The 26,799-nt window shown below is 36.6% G+C and overlaps 1 protein-coding gene across 1 annotated transcript; it reads left to right on the top strand.

Moving 5' to 3' along the window:
• Window positions 1-84: 84 nt before the first annotated feature.
• Window positions 85-26,787, top strand: LOC143845554 (transcription factor MYB3R-1-like). Its single transcript, XM_077353934.1, has 12 exons — window positions 85-244; window positions 1,715-1,956; window positions 2,383-2,437; window positions 3,864-3,921; window positions 6,709-6,803; window positions 7,060-7,163; window positions 14,734-14,862; window positions 14,989-16,633; window positions 21,020-21,321; window positions 24,174-24,291; window positions 24,785-25,030; window positions 25,684-26,787. The coding sequence occupies exons 2-12, from the start codon at window positions 1,853-1,855 to the stop codon at window positions 25,825-25,827; spliced, it is 3,000 nt and encodes a 999-aa protein (XP_077210049.1). The 5' UTR covers window positions 85-244; window positions 1,715-1,852; the 3' UTR covers window positions 25,828-26,787.
• The last annotated feature ends 12 nt before the right edge of the window (window positions 26,788-26,799 follow it).

Here is a 26,799-nt window from a genome sequence, read left to right as displayed (position 1 = left end):
ATCCGTCAATATACAAAAAATATCATCCGTCAGATTATTCCGAAGCTGCTCGACGTTTAAGCACAGGGTTTGAATTGCAGAGAAATCCCCCTTTTATGTGTTCCAAATAAACTCTCTCTCTCTCTCTCTCTCTCTCTCTCTGAGAATCTTTTTCTTTTTCTCTGTTTGGAAAATCGGAGATTATTTCTTTCAAAGATCTGCAATGCACCCTCTATCTGTTGTCTCATCAAAAGCGTTTGATTACGTGAGTTTCTTTCTTTTCGAATTTCATCTGATCTAGAATTAGGTTATATTTGTTTACGTTTTCTTGTAAATTTTTAGAAGATAATTTCCAGATTACTCATGGCTCGATTTGAAGTCCCAATGTCTTTAAGCGGAACCTTGCGAAATTGGTTTGAAATCGCCTTCTGTAGATTAGGTTTTAAGTGCTTGGGAGCAGATTTTTTTTTTTTTTTGGGGGGGCTTGATTTGACATGTATTTTCCTAGAATAACATTTTGAGAATTGGGATTTCTCACTTTTCTTTGTTGTCTTCATATTTGATGAAAATGGAGGCAGATTTGGTTGGTTGATTTTTTTTTTCTTTTTTTGGATAAAAAAACTACCTTTTTTCTTCCCTTTTTTTAAAAAAAGATTTTTTCTTAAGCTGTCTGGGTTACCTGGTGAAAATGGAGTATCAATTAACCGCACCTTTTTGGCAACCAAACATTCTCTAGGGAATTTCTTTGGATTGACTACTGATGAATTTCAATGGCAACTTTGACCTAATCGAGCTCCTCGGAATAAAAATGGCGTGATACTGTGGAAAGTACTCAGCTGCTATGGTTTATGAGCATGGATCTTTCAATGAAGAAACCGATATAAATACGACTTTGTTAACTACCACAACTTGATCCACAGGATTCAAGAAGATTAATGCAGTAGGATTTTCTTTAGAGGAAATTGAAGGCTTCAGTGTATTGATAATTGATGAGAAGTAGATTCATGTAAGGTGCCACTTGATTACCCTAATTGTAAAGAAAGCTGAATACATGAACGGAAAGAAGAAAAGGAAGTCTTACGTCATTTAAAGATAGGAATAGTTAATAAGGGACTGCTAACAAATTCCTAACTCACGATGGGCCTCTTAAGATCTGCTCCTCCTCTGTCTCTGTGCTAGTGTGAGGCAGATCGACTAGTGGGCTCTTGAACAAGTTATGGATACCCTTTTAATGTTACTTAGACAAAACTAGAAGGGAGCCCTATGGTCAGGAGATGCATAGTGAAGCACAAACAACCACAAACGAAACAATCTCTTATCTGAGCCAAATTAGAACTGAACCCTATGGTCAGGAGATGCATAGTGAAACACAAAAAATAGAAACCAAAACATCCTCCGATCTGGACCCTTGTGTGTTTGTTTGGTTGAATATTTTTACCATTTTAAACTTTGATTTGGCTATAGAAAATCAACTGAAGATATCTAGTTGCTTGGTTGGATACACTTTATTTGCTGATTTGAACCCTAATTTCCTTAAAGAAATTTTGACATTCATGTTTCTCTCAGTTGTCTTCATATTTGTAGGCTTTTGCACTTTTCTGTTATATTTTACTCATTATAATGCCTCTGAAAATTTTTCCTCATTAAGTAAATTGTTGGCATTTTCTCTCTTACATTTCTGTGCTGGCGCTCATAATTGGTGCTCCCTTTTCTGTTCTGCATTTTTTATTCGCAGTTTGCTGTTTTTCACTCTCAAGAGGAAGCATTTGTAGCTCTTTAGGGAGGTTGATGATGGTTTGGGGAGCCTATTTTGGAGAAAGTTGCCATAGAGTGGGGATCGGTGTATGCAAATTCACTTGTCAATCAAGGAACAATGGCAAGTGACAGGACAAGAACTGTTACGAGAGGGGAAGTTTGGGACCCTCCTCTCCTTGATGGGGCTGGAGCGGGGTTTCAGAAATCGCGAACTCTACATGGGTAAATTTCCTATAGTAACATTGGAGTAAGCATGATGTATAGATCAAGTGATATTTCTTTCCTTTTCTTCTCTTCTTTTGTTTCTTATTGTATTGTTGACAATAGGACAATAGATGAATATGCTTATTATGTGGACTAATGTAAACTCTCTTTCATTTATTACTATAACATTATAACCTATGGTGGAAAATAAGCTTTGTATGTAGGGAGGTCTAAGTAATATTTTCTTTCTACAGTTATGGTGGCTTTTGTTAATGATTTTTAGGGATTTTTTGGAGACACTTGGGCTATGATTATTTTTTGTTTCAAATTTAGTCTCTATTATCATTTTTGTTCAATTGAATGCATTTTTAGAAACCAAGGAATGATTGCCATTGGTTTGTGGAGAGAATTCTCGCCTAGGACATTGATGTGTTGCTTTTGTAGGAGAACAAGTGGTCCTACGAGGCGCTCGACAAAGGGACAGTGGACAGCTGAAGAGGTAATATTTACATGGAAATGTATTCATGGTATACTTTGTTTAAATTATGAACTTAACAAACTATTTAACTGTGCTAGGAATTTATTGATATTTTAGTTTTTTGTAGTAGCTATTTCCTACGTTATTAGGAGTGGAACTCTCAGTCTTCACTTTGTTGAAACATGATAAACTTACCATGTTTCAAATATATAATTTATTTTTATGATCTTTCTGTCATGCCCCTGACCCGGCAGCACAAGCCAGGGATGTGACAGCGACTGCATTCCCATAGGGCTCAACCCCATAAACATGAAAGGTCTCAACTTGCATTTCAAACTTTCATAAGAGAACAATTCTAATCATGTCAATAATGGTTTAATAAACTCAATCCTCCAAAACAGGGGGAACCTCCTTTTTTCATAAAAATAAACTACTTCAAGAAGGGGGGAATCCCCTTCTCTCTCTCTCTCTCTCTCTCTCTCTCTCTCTCTCTCTCTCCCTCTTTATTTCCGTATACATCATGGAGAGAGAATCAATTTTCACGAGAGAGGGGGGGTGTTTCCTCGCTTATTTTTAGGCGAAAGGGGAGAACCCCCTTTTTACACTTTTTCGATTTCACTTCATATAGCAATTTTAGGAGTCCTATGGCATCCAAACCAACTTACTTCCTAAAAAAAGAAAACTAGTTTGATTCAAAAACAACTCCTAAACTTCTTAGCAAATAAAACCCTTGTTTTGTGGCCAACTAACCTATTTTTTTTTTAATACGGTTGCCACACTTTCACTTTGGGTACCTATCCAGTATTTGATCTTCATCTTTTTTCGACATCTTAATGTTCTTTTGTTTTGATATGTTGAAGAAACATTTTGGCATATACATTTAACTCTCCAATTTTATGAGGTTTTTAGGATCTTTGCTTTCAATCTTTTCTAATGTCTGTTCAAGTAGCTGACAGGAGGAGCTCTAAATGGAATTTCAGTTCTATTCTAATGCTTCTTTACTATTTTCTTCTTTTACTTCCATTATTTCTCCATCTGCTTTAGATGGCCTTTGGCATGAACTTAAATTTAATGAAAGTTATTTATTTCCTTTTTTCTTTCTCATTATTAAGGCCTGTTACTTTTATGAATTTTCATTTCCTTATTCTTTTTTTAGTAGAAGGGGTGTTTGAAATTTCGATGGTATTTGAGGTGGCATGTCCTCCAAGCAAGGAGTATCACGATCCCTTAGAAAATTTTAACCTTGAGAAGTTGTTATTTAGGATTAGTTTATTTCATCTACTTGTAGAGGAACTACAATCAATGTTCTTTGTTTTAATGCAAATTTCCGTTTCTAGTTTTTACTGTATGCTTTTGATGGGTTACTTCATTTATATATATGTGATGGTGTTTGTCAATGTGCATCTTCTGATAGGATGTATGGTTTGCTTTGTATTCTTGTATGCAGGATACATTATTGTGCCATGCTGTCCAACGTTATAACGGAAAAAATTGGAAAAAAATAGGTATCTTTGCACTTGATATCCTTTATAGTGTATACACACACACACATGCACATGCATGTGCGTTCACTCAAACATATTCAAGCGCGCACACACACTTATTTATATCTTGTTATATTTAGTCATGCACCTTTTTATGAATTACATAATTTCTTTCTAACCATTGTTCTTCATTTTACTTTGTCATTTTGCCACCTCCAACCACTTCTTAACATTTTCTTTCCAGTCATTTTCTCTTCGGTGCAATCTTCAACTAGGACATCTTGCAGTTATTAATGTAAACATGTATGCTTGGACTACTTTCTCCAAGCTTTGAAAAAGAGTTGGGCATCTATCATATATTTATTTTCTGCAGAATTATAGCTAGATATTGTTTTCCCAATTACCACTATTATTGCCTTTCCCAATTCTGAAGAAATTTCACTCATATCTGATAAACATACCCTGATGAACTTATGAAGTCCTTGGAAATGGTGAACCCAAACAAAGTTCAATATAAATGGTTGGAAATCTGTTCAAGCTTGGATATCGAAGTTCAGCCGTGGATACTGTAAATGAAAAGTTGAAAACAGAAGTTATTTCTAAAACCCCAAAATATCTGGCCAAAGTTCATTTAAGTAAAAGAATACCATAATCTATACTATGTGCTAAAAAGTAGCAGTAAAGTGTTCAAAATGTTGAAAAGTAATGAAATTGAAATTTCAGGTAAGAGAAGACATTAACAGTAGACAGTTGAGACAGACTCATAAACCACAGAATTTGAGTGTATGAAGGTCACTGTGTTCCAGATTTTAAGATGCATCAGTCTCACAGTGGTTCAAGTCCAGGGCTACTATTTAATTATTTTGTAGATTGTATATGATTCCTGCATAGAATATCTTTTTACTTTTCCCCTACAAGCCAGTTTTTTTACAAAGGTAATAAGAACACATGCTTATGTTGTGCTTCATAGTTGTATATCTAGTACGAATTAGTATCTCATCCCCTAATCAAATCAAATCAAATGATCCAACCTGACTGGTTCTCGTGGATTAAAGAGAGATTTTCTTATGAAGTTGTGGAGACAGCTTGTGACTTTGAGACAATGGCATGGGTATGCTTGAGGGCATTAATCCACTAGAGATATTTTTCTTATGAAGTTGTGGAGACAGCTTGTGACTTTTAGACAATGTCATGGGTATGCATGAGGGAATCTTTTATAGTAACTGATTTAAACTTCAAAAGTGTTGGATATGGAGAAGGAACCCATTTGATATGTATGGGTCCATTGTGAGGACTGATTCTCTTTATAACTTTTTATATTGTGAAGCATTGTCATTTTCACGTGGTTAGAATTTTTTTATGTGCTTCTCCATGATCATTGAAATTTACTTCATAGTTTTGTTCTCTGCTTGATTTTAAATTTCCACTGAAACCGACACGAAACGACTGGAATGCTTCCATTTCCATCCCCACCAAAACCAAAACCGAAATGAGCTAAATGCATAAACCAAAATTGTAAGTGTAATAGTGGTATAATATATCAGTATGTATAAATATTTATATGAATTACATGTGAAATTTGATTTCTACTAAATTATCAGACATGCGCGACAATGCAGTCTACTAGGTGTTCGATGTTTTAACACCATTATAGATGGTTGTCTTGCTTATATGTTTCTACATGTGTATTTGTGCTTACTCTAGCATTTCCTGAAGTTTTGTCTCTAAATTCTATCATTTGCATATGTTTCCATAGGTTTCCGTGATTTTACATTATTTCCACAAAAATTTCCAACCAAAACCAATACATTTTTGTTTCTCTGGCGACCAAAACGTTCTGTGGCTACCGAAACTGAAACCAAAACCAAAACCAAAATTTAAAACCTTGTTTCTCTGGAATACTATCCTAGAAGAGTATGTGTAGCCAGTATTTTGTTGTTGGTTCTTTTACCTATATTGAGCCAGTATTGTAACCAGTATTGTGTTGTTGGTTCTTTTACCTATATTGAGCTACATGTGTACGAAAATTTAAAACCTTGTTTCTCTTGCATAATATCCCAGAATAGTATGTGTAGCCAGTATTGTGTTGTTGGTTCTGTTACCTTTGTTGAGCCATATGTGTTGTTCTGGTTGAATTGTTTCATATTACTTCAATAGCATATCATTAGATGGGATGGTTACCTTGCATGCAGGAAACATTCTATCGGGGTCATTTTGACCATAGTTATCAGGAACCCTTCAGTCCTTAACAATGGTTGGAAAACCGTTTTGGAAACAGCCATGGGACCGTCTCCCCAAATTCTGGAGATTTTTTGTGATGATTTGTCCTTGAATTGAAAAACCATATCTCAAAGCAAGACAATGTGTTGTGTGTGTGTGGGGTCACATTTCCAATGCTTTTTACTGACATTTTGCATGTTTCTTGAGATGTGGGGTCACATTTCCAATGCTTTTTACCGACATTTTGCATGTTTCTTGAGAAAAATCCATTCTCAAAAAATTTCCCCAAAAATGTTTCTTTAAAATCAAAAACCATATCTCAGAGTGCGACATTGTGCTTTGTTTATCCTGCAACTCCCCCTCAGTTCCTAGTGTCCCCTGTTGTTTTCTCACACACATTCTTTCATTTGTATTCATTTTTTAAATCCTCACATATCCTGTATTTTTTGTCTTATGCAGGCATTTCCTATATTTCCATCTCTTGGTCTAGCAACTGTGTTTTACCAAGCTTGTTTATGTCTTTGACTTTCTGCTTTTAACCCAGAATATGATGCCCTTTACATTATATGTACTTTTTGTCTTCTGCAGCTGAATTTTTTACAGATCGGACCGATGTTCAGTGCTTGCATAGGTGGCAGAAGGTCTTAAATCCTGAACTTGTGAAAGGACCATGGTCGAAAGAGGTAAGGTATTCTAGATATAACTTGAACCTTATGAACCCTACTTTCCTACATCTTAAGTATTCTAGATGTAAATGGAATCTTATGCAAACCCTACTTTGCTACATCTTAACTTAAGTATTCTAGATGTAAATGGAATCTTTATGCAAACCTTCCCTGCTTCCTTTATTTTCACATTTTCTTACTAATCTTTAAGTTGGAATTTTCTTGAATATTTCTGCATAGGTTATCTAATTGAGTTGATATTGCAACATCTTAGGAAGATGATTTAATAGTTGAACTGGTGAGTAAACATGGGGCGAAGAAGTGGTCAACCATTGCTCAAGCATTACCTGGACGCATTGGAAAGCAATGTCGGGAAAGGTATGATTCATAAATAAGGCTTTTCTTTTTTGAATAAAGTAGTTTATTCAGTACAAAATAATTGTTTAAGTAATATCTAGTCTCTTTGTTTAAGTCATATTTGCTGTCCAATATATGTAGCCACAGAATTAGCTATATCCATTTCTCCTCATTGGACCGACGCCTTAGGTCTTTCTTGGCTTCCTCTTCTTGAGTTGAATTGGCCAAATAGCAGCCTACTGGCCCTTTCGCTATGTTTTCCGTACTCTCTCTTGAGTGATGTATGTCTACTTCATTGGGGGTAGGGGTGTAAACGGATCGAATTCGAATCGGATATGGCTATATCCAAATTCGATTACAGTATACACTACCCGAATTCGGATTCGGATTCGAATTTGACGGATATTTAATATCTATTACCGAATTCGTATCCGTCGGATATTGTTCGAATTCGGATATTATCCGTATCCGTATATCCAGTAAATTCAAACATTGTATTGCAGCACTTTATCTTTCTTCTTCTTCTTACTCCTCGAATAAATTTTCCAAACCCTAAATCTAGACCTCTACCTTCTCTTCACAAAATTAACTCTCAAACCCTAAAATATATGAGATCCTCTTCGTCCTTTTAAAACAAAGCCAGAGAGAGAGGCGGTGGGGATGGATGATGGTGTTGGTAGTGGTCTTTTGGTTTTTTCTTTCTTTTTTTATGTATATGATGGAATGGGTTTAGGCTATTTTGAACAGGGGAAGTGGGAGTGCTGATTGTGGAAGATGAAGAGAAATGGGGATGGAGATGGGGATTGGGTTAGAGATGGAGGTGACTGGCGGTGATGGAGGTGGCTGTGAGAAGGTGGAGAGGGGTGGCGGTGGATTTTGGTGGGGTTGGAGGCACCAAGGAATGCCGAAGATGGTATCTCAGTCTCCTCCTTTCTCCTCTTGCTTCTCCTTGCAAACCTTAGTAGGCCCCTTCTTTCAATCACCATCATTCATTTGTCTCTTTCATCCTACAGCTCACATTTGTTGCTTCATACAGAAGCCATGTCAAACTCTAAGAATGCCCTTAAAATGAGAGATTACTTCATTTCCTACCCAAAACACTTTTTGTTTTTGTTTTTTTCTAAGAAAATTCACTTTTCTTTTAGAAACAAAAGATAGTGTGTCATTACTAAAAATAAATATTAATGATATTATTAATATAAATAAAAAGGATTTACTTCTTGGATTCGGATGTTAAACGGATCGGATATACCATTTACCAGATTCGCATCTGCTAAGAGCCGGGTATCTCATAAACGGATTCGGATAATATCCGCTTGAAACGGATCCGGATAATATTCGCTTTAAACGGATTCGGATGCGGACGGTAATCGAATTTTCGAATATCCATTTACGCCCCTAATTGGGGGGTTAATGCCCCATAGTTGGAAACGGACAAGAATTGAAACGCCGGTCCAACCGATCAATCGGTCAACCTTTTCAGTGCTTGTCAAGCGACGATTAACTGAAGGCGGGGGTAGTTAACTGAAGGTGGGTGCCACCTTCAGTTAACGGAAGATTCCCTCACACGTGTCACAATTGGAGGTGGGGGGCGATCGGACGCACCGCCCATGGGTGTCAGCCGATCGACCAGCTACCGACAAAGCTGGAAATGATTAAGCCTGCTTTTGAAATGACAGGGGAGGCGCATGGGATGTCTGCCGGCCGCCTCAAGATAATTTTTAGTCCTTTTTCGAAAACTGGATTCTTTTTAAAAAAGATTTTTATTAGAATTCTTAGAATTTTCCAGCTTTGTCGGGAGCTGGCGGATCTGCTACTACCCATGGGTGGTGCGTCCGATCGGCCCCCACCTCCAATTGCGACACGCGTTAATGCATTTTTATCTTCAAAAAATTGAAAAGAACCCACTCAATGGAAAGAACTGACACGCATACTCCTGTATTAATGCATTTTTCCATTCAAAAAATAATAAGAATAATAACTTCAGAACTAGCCATCTTGTTGAGTTATCTCTCTCTCTCTCTCTCTGTCTCTCTCTCTCCCGCTCTGTCTCTCTCTTTCTCTATCTTCCTCTCCCTTTCTATCTCTCTGTCTCTCACTATGAAGCTGTGTAGAAGAACCACTTGGTAGATAAGAAGAGTTTCAGGCTTCAAGTTGGTGAAGCTTTAAAGACTTGTTGAGTTTATATTGGCTTGAAATCAAATTTGAAAATTGCATCCACTCAACCTATTTACTAGTCAACCTTATGTGCTTTTAAATGCTAGTTTCAAATGTTGGTTTCGGTATGCATGTCGGTCGCCAAAAAAAACAGAAAAATGTCGATTTCGATCATGTATTTTAGTGGAAATCCTATAAAATCATAGAAGTTTATGGAAATGCATGCAAATGAAGGAAATCTAATATGAAACCTCATGAAATATTGGAATAAGGACAGATACACACTTAGAAACCTTCACATAAGAAAGAGAACCATCCATAGAACTTTAACAAGATCAAACACCTAATGACATGCGTTGTTACAAATGTATGGAAGAGGATAGTCCATTCTAAATTGAAAATGTATATAATTATATATACATATGCTTCAAATAAACCCAAAATGTTGGAAAAAGCCACTCCATTTATTAATTTCATAAAGGAAGTACAATATAATGATAGAAATTTGAAGGATATTCTAAAAAAATAAATGAAATAATTATTTTTTAACATGAAAAAAATCCTGAATTTGTTAATTCAATAACTCACATATAAAAAAATTAGAAGCTAAAATAAAGATATGAAGTTTTTTCAGAAATATTTTTGTTCTTATTTTTAAAGGATTTTTAAACAAAGATAAATAAAATGATTTATTTTCCAAATGAAAAAAATGACTGTCCATTGGTAGATCGAGCACGAGCTTACATATAATAAAAGTAGAAGCTGATGTGCCTACGTGGTTAGTTTTTATTCAAAAATATACCTTTTCCTAACTTTCAAAAGCATAAATCCATGAGAAATGAAAATTGATGCACTAATCTAGATGTAGATTTATTTGTACCATAATTGAATAAACAAACAAAAAGAATGTAAAATAAACGCCTATCAAGCAAAAATTAGAAAGCTCGAGCTTCTCTATGCACTTTAGTCGAAAATTTGACTTTTCAACCAAAGTTTTGTAATTAACATACTAAGAAGGTAGCATTTCGGTACACGACAGAAATGTTAGTAAAATCTATATATGTTGGTCGAAGGATTTCGTTTTGGTGGGATACAAATGGGAACATGTAGGTCGCTTTGTGTCAATTTTGGCCGACACTTAGAACCCTGTCTAAACCTTGCTGAGTTTCATGCTCCTTGCTTATTGACAATAATGTGAAACACATCTGTTGCCAACAGCGCTGTACAATATAATGCTTTTTTAAGGAACCTTGTTTCATTCGTGAAGACCTTTTATTTCACGGTATGATTGATTGTTAATCATATAGAGTTTATGATTTCACTAAGAAGTTCCCTACTAATTTATCTATTCTTTTAATGAGTCTTGGTTTTTTTTTTCTCAGGAACTGTCGCTTCTTTGCTCCTTTTGAATTTTCCGATTCAACAGTGCTAATTATTGTAGTTTTGTTCTCCATGTTCTTGCTACTTAGTTTTTCCTTTGTTCCTTTTGAATTTTTCGATCCAACAATGCTAATTATTGTAGTTCTGTTCTCCATGTTCATGCTACTTAGTTTTGTCCTAGTGGAGGCAGAACTGAACTTGATATAGTAATTATATTTCACTTATTGGCTGTTCTTCTTCCTTTTGAATTTATCAATCTAACTATGCTAATAGTTTTGTTCTTCATGGTGTTTTGATTTAGTTTTAGACCTTGGCATTGCCTACCTTCTTCAAAATCATGCACAATAAGAATTTCTTGCTGTTGCTACAATCATTGTGGAGCACTGATTCGAGCTTGCTTTGTTGATCAATCTATTTTTGCATTATCTGTAATATCTGTTGCATAGATATGTTTCTATGTCAAGTGGTTATTGTTTCAAGTCAAACAATTTGATTTTCAAATATGCCACCTTCTATTTTTGCATTATCTGTAATATCTGTTGCACAGATATGTTTCTATGTCAAGTGGTTATTGTTTCATTTCAAACAATTTCACTGTCAAATATGCCACCTCCCCTCGATGCCAGAATTGGATTTAGAAATGTACAAATAATTTCTGATTCCCATAGTGTTTCCTTGGGAGAAAATACCCACCAACTTATTTATTGTTTCAAGTCAAACAATTTGACTGTCAAATATGCCACCTCCCCTTGATGCCAGAATTGGATTTAGAAATGTACAAATAATTTCTGATTCCCATAGTCTTTCCTTGGGAGAAAATACCCATCAACTTATTTATTGATATATAATTAAAATATTCATCCGAGTGAGAGCTTGAAGGGTTCTATGATTAACTTGATGTTGTGGTGATTAGGGTGTTCATAGACCATCTGGTTTGACATATGCATCTCCCTTGACTTTTGGATTAGAGTTGGATTTATACATAGAACTGAAGTCTCTCCTGCCCCCCCCCCCCCCCCCCCCCCCCCCGCGGCTCCCTTCTCCCTCTTTTAAAACTCCCATGACATGATATTCATATTTCCCATAGATAAATGTGTCTATATCAATTTGTTGGTAGACTTGCAGTTAAAGTGTCCTTTGCGGTTAGAAGTTTTATCCTGGCTTTTTTCATCAACAGATGCATTATGCTTGTATTTCCATAGAGTTTCCCACTTTCCCTTGGTCCAACAGTCTATTATAGGATGGAGTTTCTTTCAAAAAAAAAGAAGAAAGAAGAAGCATGGAATCAATGTAAAGCTCTCTTCTATTGTCAGGTCGAGAGATATATGGACTGTCACCCCTCATCCTTTGGTAAAGATTATGATGCAATGCTGTGTAGGCGGGCCTTATAGTTTTTCTCAAATGATGAAGTTGAGGTTACATTTTTTTCATAACAGTGTGGGAAAAGTCTGACAATTCCCCCCCCTCTCCCGGTCGCGGAAACCCCAAATGCTTGTTTATAGCTTAACTTTTATTACATAAGCTTTGCTACTGGGATATAGAATGTTTCTAAATTGATGAATTTGGGGTTGTATTCTTCTAGGTAATATAGTTAGGTAGATGTTTCAGACTTCCACTTTGTAAATCAATGGACAAGTTCCTTTGCATATTCACTCTTCATTGCAACTTAAATAAATAGACAAGTTCCTTTTCATATTCAGTCTCCAGGGCAACTGCTTCCATCCATTTGCGTGTAATGTTGAATAAGAAAATAATTATTCTGTGCATAACTTAAGGGATATTTCTTTTGTCTCTCATATTTGATAATGTTGATTCACCTGGCCTATGTTTCTCTCAACTTCGTTGTAAACATGTTACAGGCATTCTCTGTTTCGGACTTTCACTTTTTAAATCAATGGAGTGATGGACGAGTTCCTTTTCATATTTAGTCTTCATGTAAACTTTATCCATCAATTTGCATGCAATATTGATTAAGAAAATAATTATTTTGTGCACAACTTAAGTGGCATATCTTTTGTTTCTTTTATTTAATAATGTTGAAACACCTGGTGTATCTTAAATCCGTGGCCAAGTTCCTTTTCAATTTCAGTCTTCATGGAAACTGCATTCATCAATTTACATGCAGTGCTGATTAAGAAAATAATTATTCTGATAAAATAAATGCACAAATAAATAAGGAGAAGAGTTAGAAGAGTGTGCATTCTGCCAAATCCCGGCCTACGCGCACTCCCACGAGATATCCCCTCTCATGGTTCACTATCCTGGTTTTCTTACGGGTGAAGACCAAACCGTTTTACAGGCTTTACACCAAGCTTCAAGGGTTGATCCAGTGCCCTCCACCAATCCAAGCTTTATCCTCAAGCTTGACCTTCCAGGGTTGATCCGCTGCCCTTATCACCAATTACAAGAAAGAAATAAAGAAAGAAAATGATATCTTCTTACAAGAGTGATCTACAACGCAAGCTTTTCACAAAACTCAACAAATGAATTACAAGAAAAACCCTATCTAATCCCTCAATTGAATAGTAAATGATGGCACAAGGGTCAACACTTAGAATATATGTTAAATGAAAGCCCAAGTGTGTTAATTCAATGTTTAGAAACCTCGGAGGCCCTATATAGAGGTTTGGAGGCCATGGTTTTAAATTTCGGCCGAAAAGTTTCGTTTTGGCCAAAATATTTCAATTTCGGTACAAACCGAAACGAAATTCACATGAAGTCGTTTCTTCACAAGATTTCGCCGAAATTTTACCGAAATTTCACCGAACATTTTGAACTTTTTTACAAATTTTCCACCGAAATTTTAAAAATGTACACCGAAATGTTATAATTTCCACCGAAATTTATGAAATTCCCACCGAAATTGACACCAAAATTTTAGAAATTTCGGTCGAAATTAAAAAAATAAACGAAATCATAATCATATTTTGCATGATTTCGGCTGAAATTTCGGCTCAAAACCGAAATTTAAAACCTTGTTGGAGGCTAAACTAGCCGTTACAAGTCTCAAACGGTCTCAACAGGTGATCCACGGACGAACCATGGTCGTCCGTCAAACTAGCCATTGGGGGGCCAGTCCCTCAGACGGTCGACTGTCCTTGTGCACGGTCAACCATGGATAGGATACGTCAACAAGGGCCATGGTCATCCGTCAAGGGCACTGTTTGTTTTGTTGGTTTTTCCCATCATTGTCTGTGAAACCCCACGGTTGTCTGTCCGGAGCACTGGATGCGTTCTTTCATAGTTTAAACTGCACTCGAGTATCCGGACTTGTGTGCCGTGATTATTTATGTTCATTTTAGCTTAATTACCCTTGTTTTAAACTATCCTAGTGCCATTATCCACAAATGCAATTGAGGAACTAGTTTATATAATCTAAGACTTTGACTTAAGCACTTCATATCTTCAAGAGCTGTTCAAATCTTCAAAGTTTTCACCCATGGAATTCTTCTCAGCTTCAGATCGTCACTCTTTGGATCCAGTCTCTATGGCTCCAAGCTCCATGCCATCAAGCTTCAGACCTTCAATTTTGGACCTTCAAGGAGCTTTCTTAGACACACTTTACACACACTAGTATAATAACTAACACGGGTTATCATGTTGTATTTGTTGTCATCAAAACATGAATTGAGAAAGTGACCAAGGTTGAACCCTTGCGCTAAAAACTTGTGTGAGTGTTGAGAATTGAAAAATGTCTTTACTCAAGTACCAACAATTAACATGTTCTTAAGCATTCTTGCTTGTTTTAGAGGTTTCAGACTTTCACATTGTAGATTAACAGAGAAGTTCCTTTTCATAATTCATGGATTGCATGATTGCATCTATCCATTTGTGCCATGTTGAACAAGAAAATAATTATCTTGTGCAGAATTTAAATGTTTGGTAATGTATTGATTTGTGGTGATAGTGAGTGAGCAGGATATTTCTCTTTCTAATTTCAGAATGTAATGTGGGGTTATGTATTAATTTGTTGTGCAATAGTCTCTGTTCTGTCTGGTTTAATGTTTTTGTGATTACGAGAGTGGTGTTTATGTGGAAACATATCATATTTCAGGTGGCATAATCATCTTAATCCTTCCATAAATAAGGAGGCATGGACTCAGGAAGAGGAACTAGCATTGATTCATGCTCATCAAATTTATGGGAACAAGTGGGCAGAATTATCAAAATTCTTACCTGGAAGGTAGGTCTTGAGGTTTCTGTTCTGTCATTTTAAAGTAAAAACATCACTGTTAAAATTAGTTTCTTTGAATTGTTTTTGCAAATGGTAAGGGTTCATTTATGGTTCAATTTGTTCTGTGTGCATCAGGACGGATAATGCAATAAAGAATCATTGGAACAGTTCCGTTAAAAAGAAGTTAGATTCCTACTTGGCTTCAGGGCTGCTTGAACAGTTCCAATTCCGAGGCGCACCTCATGTAGAAAACCCAAACCAATGTATTCCCTCATCCTCTATGAGGAAACAACAAAACAGTGGAGACAGTGGTTACAAAGATGGGGCAGAACTTGAAGAATTATCAGAATGCAGTCATGGTTCAGAAGAGTTAATGATGAGAGATGATGATGCTCTAGAAAAGTTGCAAAATTCGCATTCATCTTTGGTTCCTAAAGAAGATTACCCTTCTATAAAAGAAGCCACATGTGCAGCCCTAGAAATACCTTCTAGTGGGACCATCTCAGCAAATATCCTTGATCAAAAATTTCTACACGAGTCTGGAAGAGCTGGCAGTAAGGCTTGTCAGTTGAGCTCATATGAATTGCATAATATAGCTACACTGGAGTCAGTGCAGGAATCACAGGTCTTACTGGAAAAATGCTATAACTTATGTGCTGGTGAAAACCATGAAAGAGAATCTGTTCTTGTACAAGGCTCCATGGAACCCGGCGCTCCTAATTCTCTGGGGAATATTGTTATTGATGCTGATAAACCTGAAAATGAAGTATTAATATCTCAAGATGATTGTGGTATGACTAAGGTTGTGGAGACAGGGATTGATGAAGGCTTTTCTTCGAGAAATTCTTTGGAAGGTTCAAATGACTTGGATGTCCATTACATGTCAATTGACATTCAGGATTTAGAGCCCATTACATTGTCATACAATGACTTTATTTATCCAAAAGACTCTACTCGTTCTCCCTGTGGAAGTGAAATGGCCAAGGGTTGCATGCCTGTTGAAGAAAATCAGAAAAAGGATGATTTGAAACCAATACTGCTTGATATGTGTGGGTCCATCCCCACAGATGCCATTGGAAGCCTTACTTGTATGGATGGAAGTGCAACTGTGCATACTGAAAATAAGGATTCTGGAGCGCTATTTTATGAGCCTCCCCGCTTTCCAGTCTTGGATATTCCATTTGTTAGCTGTGATCTAATGCAATCTGGTGGTGAGGCATATAGTCCGCTCGGGATTCGGCAACTGATGACCTCTATGAACTGTCCTACTCCATACAGCCTATGGGATTCGCCTTCTCGTGATGTTAGCCCTGATGCTCTTCTAAAGAGTGCTGCCAAATCCTTCTTATGCACTCCTTCCATTTTAAGGAAACGACAGCATGATCTATTGTCACCTTTGCAAGAAACGAAAAGTGAAAAGAAATCTGTGAGGAACATGAATCATGGGCTATTCTGTACATCATCCCCTCGGAATAGATGTGACTCTTCTTTCCTGGATGTTATATTTGATGAAAATGGGGCATGCAGGGCATCCTTATCCACAGTTGATGGGGTTCTTCTTTCTCCATCTCATTACCCTGCGAAAAAATCTATAGCTTCCCCGGGACAAAAGGAAAATTCGGATCATGCTTCTATAGACAGAAGTGACACAAATGTATTTTCACATGGAAAGTGTCCAGATGAAGCGTTTGATAAAAGTAGCAATCAGAACATGATAGAGCGAGGAACCACCGGTTTTGATTCACATACCAAGATTGATGCAAATATTACAATCCAAACAGTGAGTTTGTTCCCCTCTCTTTTTTCTTCTTAAATCTAACAAGTAATGCCATAATGTTTTATTGACTATTTCATGGAAATGGGAAATGCGTTTTGGAACACTTTATTTCAGGCAGTCACACTACTGCTGTATGCATTTTGGAACCAAAGTTCATGTTAAAAAAAGGCTATCTGGATGATCAAATCCCTGTGAATGTTGATGGTCAAAGCCCACCGGAGATGTGGGACACATGTACGGTGATCGGTTTTGTTAATCTGGTGGGCTAGCATGAGTGTATGGTCCATTGTTACTGCTTGTGCCATGAATAATGATCCTAGCCCCTTGATCATTGGTAATTAAAACACGTCATTGGGCAAAGCATAATTTTTTACTTTTAACTAGGCAGGAGATCTCTGTTTGGCATGGGAACCCCCAATGTCTCCTGTTTGTGGCACATCAGATCAAAGATCCAATAACAATACATGTGCTCTTTGGGTGTGGTGAGCCACAATCCCGATTGTTATTCGTAACGGTGATCTTCCCATAGTTGGACTCGTTGTATTTATCCCATCATTATTCTTTTAGTTATGGGAATAAAATCTTCATCAACCCTTTTTAGTGTCTCGAAACTAGCATTTGATAGGTCACTTCTGTAGTTTCTCTCGGCCATTATCCTATATTTAGAATAATTAAACCTTCAATTGGAAAAATATATAGAATCTTTAATTTAGTAATTGTAGCTAACAGAAAGTTGAATTGGAAGCAGATGAGTTTCGAATGCCTTAATACTATGAGATAGAACAATAAAAATGGAATTTGATTAATGTTATGCCTTCGATTTTTAAACGCTAACCCTTCAAGCCTACTAAGCTGGAGTTGGTATGGACAACTACCGGCTGATGTGCAATGAATGAGCTTGGTTTGAGTAATTGTTCCAAATGAGTTTAAGAGATCACTAAATTTGCAAGTGTTTATGCATAAGTCAATTCTCTTCTCTTCTGTTTGCAGGCAGTTCTTCAATGTAATGGGATGTAGAAATTATTTGCTCATTGACTTCTTTTCTAATCTTTGACAAGCGATTTGATTTGGTTTTTCTCCTCAATGTTGTTGGAGTTTGTCACATATGCAAGGAAGTTGAATAACATATATCTGAACTTTTTCTCCTCAACTGGTATCAGACCTATGCCTCTAAGAAATATCTTGTGACTAGTGAAGATGGCCAAGAAAAGAAAACCGTTGATAATGCTAAGAAATTTATGCAAAAAGGGGTGTTGAACCAACGATGGGAAGTATTGATCTCATAAAGGAAAAAACCATGATGGGAGATGATATAGACAAGGGGACAATTTGCATAATTTTTTTAAAGAAAAAATTTGCACAATTTGGTATTGTTTATACCCATTTCATGCGTAAGCAAGAGTTGATGCAAACTCAGGGGGAATCAGAAAACAGAGATGGTAACATGGGAGGGTTTGAAGAAGTAAACAAATTTTTAAATTCCTATTTCGGTCGGCCTGGAAACATTTCTGTTTCGGTGGAATTCTTGTAAAATCATGGAAACATATGGAAACATATCCAAATGATGAAATTTTTTAATCTTTTAAAAAACATATGCAAATGCTGAAATTTTAAGATGAAACTTTAGGAAATGCTAGAATAAGCACAAATACATACTTAGAAACTATACATAAGCAAAAAAGCCATCCATAATGGCTTAATCACATCGAACACCTTGTGACATGTGTCGTCGCACATGTATGGAACAATAAAGTCAATAAAGAAGTACAATATAATGAAGTATAACAAAGTACAATGACCAGTTGCCCCTCTAAGGACCCCAACTCTATGTCAATACTACATAGAGTTACGAGGTATTATTGGTCCCGTGCCGATCATCACATGCATAAGATATGGTTACTTGCGTGCAATTAGATGATGTTGGCAATCAAATAGCATTCTCTACATTAATGAAATTGTTAGAAATGGAGCTAGGATAAGAAGAGAGGAAGAAGAAGAGGAGTGAAAGATGGAGAGTCTCCACTAGGGAGCTCCTCATGAATATGATGTATATATAGGCCCAAACTAGGGCAACCATGTACAATGACTACAATACCTCTAACTACTACAAGTAATATCTAAAATACCCTAATACATTATTCAACACTCCCCCTCAAGCTATGGAACTCCAGCTTTGTACAAAGAAAACTACAACAAACAACTAAAAATAACAAAAAGTACATAATCTTTTACACACATCCAGCTTGGTATAACAGTCCTCAAGCTGGTGTGGTGAATACGTAAGGAAAGCATAAGAAAAGATAACGGCCACCATGAGAGTATAGTCGTTGAGATCAGCGGCCACAAAAAAGGAACAACTCCCCATGAAGTAGCACTACGGCGAGAGCAGTCACAACTGGGTCTTCCCCTGAATGAGAACCCGGCAAATAAGTCTAGAACCACGAAGGATCGAACCGTGCACCTTGGCAGGGGAATAACAACGGGTCAACGATCCATCGAGCAAAAAGGCACACCAAAGGTCGCACGTGAGCAACGACAGAGCACCACGAGCAGGAACACCAGCTAAGCAGCATCACGCCAATAAAATAGACATAAAAGATGTAAAAGAAAGTGGGCCATATCACTTAACTACACTAAAATTAGAAAAAATATCACCTTATTGTAATAAGGTGTGGGGCCCAATTTCATGGGACAGAGATTTCTCTCTTGCATTGTTTCTACACCCGCTCCATATCACGCCTTGGCTCTTCCCTTGGTTCCTTTTCTTACGTATATCTTCACTACCCTTGAATGTACCATTGAAGATTGTAATTTCTCTTCAACCTCAATGTGAGGTTGAACTTCATCACTATGTTAGTCATAGACTCGTACGAGTCAACTCGATTTTACCTTAGGCAAATTCTTCTCTGAGTACGAGTTTTTAAACTCTGATATACGTACGTACTCCACTTTCACTAAGGATTTTATAGTTAATAAAAGGCAATTGAAACATTTGATAGTAGGAATGCCTTGAATATAAGAGTAATTAATAGCCACTAACGATGTCTTGAATAAATGGCAATAATAAAATTAAAGGTTTCTAGGAAAAATGTGTAACCCTTGGGGACATTTGAACCCTTGGGGACATTTGAACCGTTGACAAATCAATTCATATATAATAAAGAGAATTTGATAAATTATCAGAGAAAACTGTGTAACTTATATCCCCTAGTGTTTTTCAGTTTGGACAAAGAAATGGAACGGATCTTCTTGGTATTCCTTCTAATCTCTAGGATGAAAAATAAGCATAGTCATTTACATTTGATGTGAATTGAATTGTATCCATTCAAAAGTTGTTACCCTTATGGGAGACTATGGTGGCAAATAAGCATTGCCAAGTTCTTTTGCTCCATCTTTTTGGTTATCCACTATGATTTAGCCGACACTTTGAATTTATTACTGAGACACGTGTCTTGCCGTGTCCGACATGACACGTGTGTACACAAGTGTCGACACTCCTTTTGACACTTTTAAAGGTATTGCTAGAAGTGTTAGACCTCATGTGGGCGTGTCGACACATTTTTGTATCATGTCAAGTGTGACATTCTGTTTTATTGTTTAATATTATGTTTACCTCTTTTATTATTAGGTCTTCTTCTATTATAAACTCTCCTTTTAGCTCTTCTTTAACTAATATTTGTTGTTATATCTCCTCCCATAAACCTAAAACCCTAAAAAAGCTCTTATTCCAATACTATATTCATTGTATCATGTTAGTTTGTTAAATGGATATCATATTTATATTATTACAAATTATGATAGTAAAAAGTAATTTTATATGTATGTATGTGTCGTCATTTCTAGATTTTTAGATGATGCCGTGTCAAACAACTTGTATCCGTGTTGAAACTCAAACTCACGAATCCGTACCCACAAATCATGATTATATATACTTTGTATTTTAGCCGTGTCCCCATTTCTAAATTTTGGAGGTTTGCCGTGTCTGACACTCCGTGTCCATGTCGACACGCGACACTTGTGTCTGTGTCCACAAATCATAGGTTATCCATTACTTCTAGATGTGAATTCTATCTTACATTATTTTTCATATTATCATATTTAGATATTCTTAAATACTCATTTGAATAATGTCTTTCTATTGGAGTCATTGTCTAGTAGCTTCTTGATAAAATTGAAGATTATGCTGTTTGAATTTGTAGCTGATCCATTGTTCTTATTTTCTCTACCAATTGGTGCCCTCCTTTTCATTTTTCTTCCTGCTCAACATATGTTCTATTCATTGTGTTCTGCAACAAATGCTTTCTTGTATTGTTTGTGCTTATCGATTGGTTTTAGTACTGCTCAAGTGGCTTCACTCTATTTGGATTTAACAATGCCCTTTTTTTCCAGATACAGCAGCCAACTGGAGTTCTTGTTGAACATAATATGAATGACCTGTTGTTGTTTTCCCCCGTTCAAGATGGATATCAAATGGATAAATCTTTGAATGGAAGTTCTGCTAGGAGTCCGAGAAATCAACTTTGTAGAAGTTTAGAGATTACATCTGAACATGCTCAATTAAATGGTCATTCTCAATCATCAATTGGGATTCTATCACCTAGTGTCGGTGAAAGGAATCACGGTCGTCCGTTACAAATTACATTTGAGAAGGCTGGCTTGCCCAACGATGCTGACATTGAAAACTTTAGCATGTAAGACTCAATTCTATTTTGTTCTTGGTTATTACTTCTTTCGATATGGCCAGCTTCTTGTTCTGATAAGTGTTTAAAAATTCATACTTGTATATGAACTTGTTCAAGGTAAAACTGACATGGATTGGCTGAGTCAATGATTGACAAGGTGAGTTTTGAGACTCAGGTGAGTCATGATGCTTTTGACTGACTTGGTGGGCCAAAGCCAAATTGACTGGGGCAAGTCAATGATCAAGTCAGGGAGTTTGTGTTTTGAGACTCAGGTGAGTCATGATGTTTGTGACTGACTTGGTAGGCCAAAACTGAGTTGACTTTGGACAAGTCAATGATCGAGTCAGGGAGTTTTAAAACATGGTTACATTGCAAGATTATGTTATACTTTTACATGTGAAACACCTGATACCATGAAAGTTTACACCAAAGCAGGATATTTGTTTTCCCTTGGATGTACTATTTGTTCTTATTATGGGCTTCCATTTTATTTTTTCTTATGTTGAAAATTCTTGCTTGTTCTCTCAATTTCGTCAGGAACTATGCACAGGATTATATTTGTAGTTTTCAAAACACCATGCACTTTTTTATTTCTCAAAAAAGGGATTATATTTGTAGTTTTGAACTTCGAGAGTTGCTCCTTCTAAATGCTACTTCCATGTGAGACTACATGGTTCCATTAGGCGAAGCTCAGTCATACTTGCTGAGCAGTCAATGGGGTCTAGAGAGCATAGTGTTCTGTGCCCAGAAATGTACCTGGTCTGGTTCAGCCAAGTTCTTGAAGGAATGGATAATTTATTACTGATTATATCTATGATAAAAGGGCTGGTATTGTCACCCATTTGTTTTGGTCTCTGCCCTGATTTTTATTTTTGTTGATTCGAACCAATTGAAAAGTCTATCTAAATAAAGAGATGGGTGGTAGTATATAGGTTTTATGTACTTCATACATTTTGTAATGTGCATGCATGCAATGTGTATAATATTGAATTATTTGTATAATACATCATAACAGTTACATGGCATCCTCACCCTTTTCAGTTAGTTGTACACTTGCATGAGCACATATATTCAGCCACATAGATGGATATACATGCCAATGTTAACATACTCCAACTTGCATATGGAGTTGCCCAGTGGTCTGGAAGACTGAACCAAGTTGAACAAATGTTTCATTTGCAAGATTGAGTTCTCTCCTGTTTTCGATTGATTAGGTTTGGCCAAAAGCACTTAGACTCGGTTGATTCATGGCCAGGCAAGACTTCTAATTCTGGCATGTTATGCATGTATATTTTGTTTCTAGTATAGCTTATAAACTATTATTAAAGAAAATCCTATATTTATAAGTAATTCGATGATATTAAATATGCCATACTATAGAATATATTGTTTGACTTTTCTTCTATAACCAATTTATTGTATTTGTGCCAAGGGTGGGCCTGGTTGAAACTTGAAAGTTCTTGACCATGGATCTCTCTCTCTCTCTCTCTCTCTCCATATTATTTCCTGAGATCCACTTTATACAATCTATGATTTATCTGACACTTAGGCCATGTCTGGCAGCCATGAATTTTTTTTCATGATAAATGAGTGTCTCAGGTGGTGAGAGGGGTAGGGCAGGTGGGAAAGGAGAGATGAAAAATCAGGAAAAAGTAGCTAAAATCAGGAAAAAGTTGATCGTATTTTGAGTAGAGTTTTTTGTTTCCTGATTTTTAGCCACTTCTCACTCCCATTTGAGTCGTTCCCTCTCAAATCTCTCTCCTTCTCCCACCAGCCCTACCCCTCTCTCACCACCTCGAGATGCTAATTTATCATGAAAAAACATTCCTGGCAGCTAGACACGGCCTTACATTTTATTGCTGACATATATGTCGACGCTGACATGTGTGTCAATACATGCCGTCTCTGACATGCATGTCGGTAGACACTTCTTTGTCCTTTCGACACTTGTAAACGTAACGCTAGACATGTCAACTTTATGAGCGTTTGTCAACACTTTTTTGTCTCGTTCAAGTCTGAAATACTGTTTTATTATTGAAGATTGTTTTTACCTCCTCTTTTATTTTAACTCTTTTTTTTTTTTGAATTGCAACTCTTATTTTATTATTAACATTTCAATTAATATTTGTTGTCTTCTCCATCCCCCTCCCTCTTCTCAAACCTAAAACCTAAACAAACTTTTCTTCCAACATTGTATTCATTATATCCTATCGGTGCCTCTTTCGCATTGCATACTTGATATTAAACAGAACCAGTTTAGATTGATGAATGCACTGCAATTTGATTATCTGATGCTTAACTTACACTTGTTGTTGCATAATCCTATGGTTTATTAGTTTTTTAAATTAATATACATTTATCTTGTTGCAAATTATGATTATGAGTCTGTAATTTTATATGTATGTGTGTGTACGGATGTCTCTCCATTCTGGATTTTTAGGGGTTACCGTGCCGGACACCTTGTATCCGTGTCATCAACTCTCCATACGTGAATCCGTGTCCACATATGGTACATAGAAGATATCCATGCTGGAAACATCTATTTGATAGAATGGAAGATTTACTTGATAAATAACTAGACTTTTAAAGAACTGAAATTTAGTAGAGCATGCACTTGTCCCCATATCGACCCCAACTAGTTTTGGGACAAAGGCTTAGTTGAGTTGAGTTGAGTTGAGCATGCACTTGTCCCCATAGAGTTTATCTCCTGCACAAAGTCCCAAGGACTTATTCTTCTGCATAAATTAGGGAACTTAGGATGATTTTTTTGCTTTATTTTCTCTTCTACAAAATTTGCTACAAAGCCAGTGGTGCATGATTATTCTACTTACTGTTTCCATGTGGCTATTTTTTTATAATAGGTTTTCTGACACTCCTGGCTTCAAAAGAGGGATTGAATCTCCTTCAGCATGGAAGTCACCTTGGTTCATGAACTCTCTTCTTCCAGGACATAGATTTGACACGGATATAACATTCGAGGTATTGCACATACCCGTTGTTATTTATTTCTCTGCAATGTATTTATGTCTCCGAGTGTCTTCACCTTTTCATTCCACTGGTAGTTTCTGTTTTTATTCTCACCATTAATGCTTAGCCAATAAAATTCAATCAGAGGTTGTGTTTCCAAACGTTTTGTAACAACTTGTCTGTTATTTTCTCATGTTTACGTAATATATGCATATGGATCTACACTAACATCATGGAAGCCCCTGTTTATCGGAGATTTATTCATTTTCTTGTAGAGTTTTTTTAATGTATTTATGTGTTTGTTTCACCTACAAAGGGTGCATTTTTACCACTTTCATGTCCGTATTTTTCCGTGCCTTGCAGTTCTGATTTTGCAAAACTGTATAGGCTGTATCTGTACTTTGATGGTACCCATATACTAAAATTGTACCCTTGTAACTTTTATAAGTGTGTCAAAGTAAACATTTTTAGACTTAAATTATCTTTTCTAATATATTTATTGCAGGATATCGGATATTTCTTTAGTCCTGGAGATAGGTCCTATGACGCCATTGGGCTGATGAAGCAGTTGAGTGAACATACTGCTGCTGCGTGGGCTGAGGCCCAAGAGGTTCTGGCAAGTGGAAATGCTGATGGGACTGTTTCCCAGACAAGCGAAAAATGCATTGGTAACCAGAATTCCTCCAAAGTGAATAATCCTTTCCCAGACAATGAACTGGAAAATCTTGTACCTTTGCCACCTGGTGTCCTGGTATGATATTTACCTTTTTTCGTGTGATCCTCCTCTCTAACACACATTGGATTGCAGAAATTTTCTAGAAAAGTTTGGAAAGGAAAATATTTTAAAAAGTCCCTACTTTTTTTACACATGAAAAAAGATGACTTGAACTAGCCCTATTCAATTTTTACTTAGAGGAGCCTTCGAGGTATGATAATATCCATTTAAATTAACTATATAACCTTTCCCTCTAAATTGTGGAAAGAAAAAAAAAATTGAAGAAATTTTTTTCCATCAGAAATGTTTTTCTTGCAATCCAAACAGGGCCATAGGAAAGCATACATACATGCACACACAGTTCTTGAATCCATGAAAATCGATTTGACTCAGCAGCCCAATTCTGAGTTGACCACACGGTATTAGAGTTTTGGTGTTAGCATGCACCTATAGACAGACATAAAGTGAATCATATGGACTTCGATTAGCTGTTTCAAATTGGTTGCCAATGTTGCTTTTCATGATATAACCTGAAACCATGTTGCCAAAAACCATGGTTTCACAAGTGAAACAACTTAGCTCATGAGTTCTTGCGTGGGCTCATGTACTAGTTAACCTACTGATACATGTTTAGTTTTGCCTTAAAACAAATCTCTCATTGGATGTTTTCTTTTTTCTCCTGCTGGCAGCCTTTGCAGACAGAGCGACGTGTTCTTGATTTCAGTGGCTGTGAGACACCAGGCAAAGGAGCAGAGAACAAGAAACCATCTGGGGTAGGGACTGCAGTAAGCTTCTCCAGTTCCTCATCCTATCTGACGAAAGGTTTCCGTTAGCAAGTTATTTTGGTTATACAAGCTTCTCAAACCCCCTCTTCCAATTTATTGTAGGGTTTCCAATATCATTTTGTCACCCAACCACTGAAAATCTTCTCAAGCCCTTTCCGTCGAAAGGTTGCCGTTAGCAAGGTGTTATGGTTAAACCTTCTACTACAGTAATCTTCTCAATTCCTCCTGTCTGATAAGTTGGGTTTCCATTATTGTATTGTTACGTTCAACCCACTACAGTAAAGCTTCTCAAGCCTACATTCTATCCATTGAAGGTTTCCATTGGCAGGCTGTAGTGCCAAAACCTGTGAGTATGTTTCCAAGCCCATATTCCTACCTGTTCCAATCGATACAATGGTTGTCATTAGCAGGCCTCGTGGTTAACCCTAGAGGTCTCTAGCCTACATCCACTGAAAGATTGCCATTAGCAATTTGCTTAAGCACATAAATATGTTTCCGAAGCCGATTTTCATCTGTTTAGAGGTTACAATTAGCAAGCTGTGATGGTTAGCCCAATGAAGCCCCAATTCCCTCCAAAGTGTTGTCTCTTGAATGTTGTCATGGTCAACCCACAGTTGCATTTCTGCTAGTTTCTGTTTCTTCTTCTTCTGCTACACTAAACTTGTCAGTTCTCTCTCTACCTGATGGCGGGTTGCCTCTAGCAGGTTGTAATGGTTAATTCATTACAATTAACTTTTCAAACCGCCTGTTTTGATCCATCCAAACAATCTTTAGCAGGTCTCCTGGTTAAACTTAATCTTGGGCATCATGTTCTATTTCGCTAAATTGTATGCACTTCTTTTGTTTTGCTGGCCATTTGCTATTTTTTTTTTTTTAAATGTAGGTGACTTGTCATTTGTGTAATTTCTGCTGCTTCTTTTTTCTAAACCTTTACAATCCAAAGAAGAACTGGAATATTTTGATGTATGATTTCTCATGAATATCAAGGATTGGATGATTGCTATTTTATTTTATGGGGAC

Source organism: Tasmannia lanceolata, unplaced genomic scaffold (genome assembly GCF_043159265.1).
Source record: "Tasmannia lanceolata isolate RefF3 unplaced genomic scaffold, GAP_Taslan_0.1 ptg000015l, whole genome shotgun sequence".
In the NCBI taxonomy this organism is placed as follows: Eukaryota; Viridiplantae; Streptophyta; class Magnoliopsida; order Canellales; family Winteraceae; genus Tasmannia; species Tasmannia lanceolata.
The sequence above is the reverse complement of the archived record's forward strand: the minus strand, read 5'-3'. Positions and strand labels throughout refer to the sequence as shown.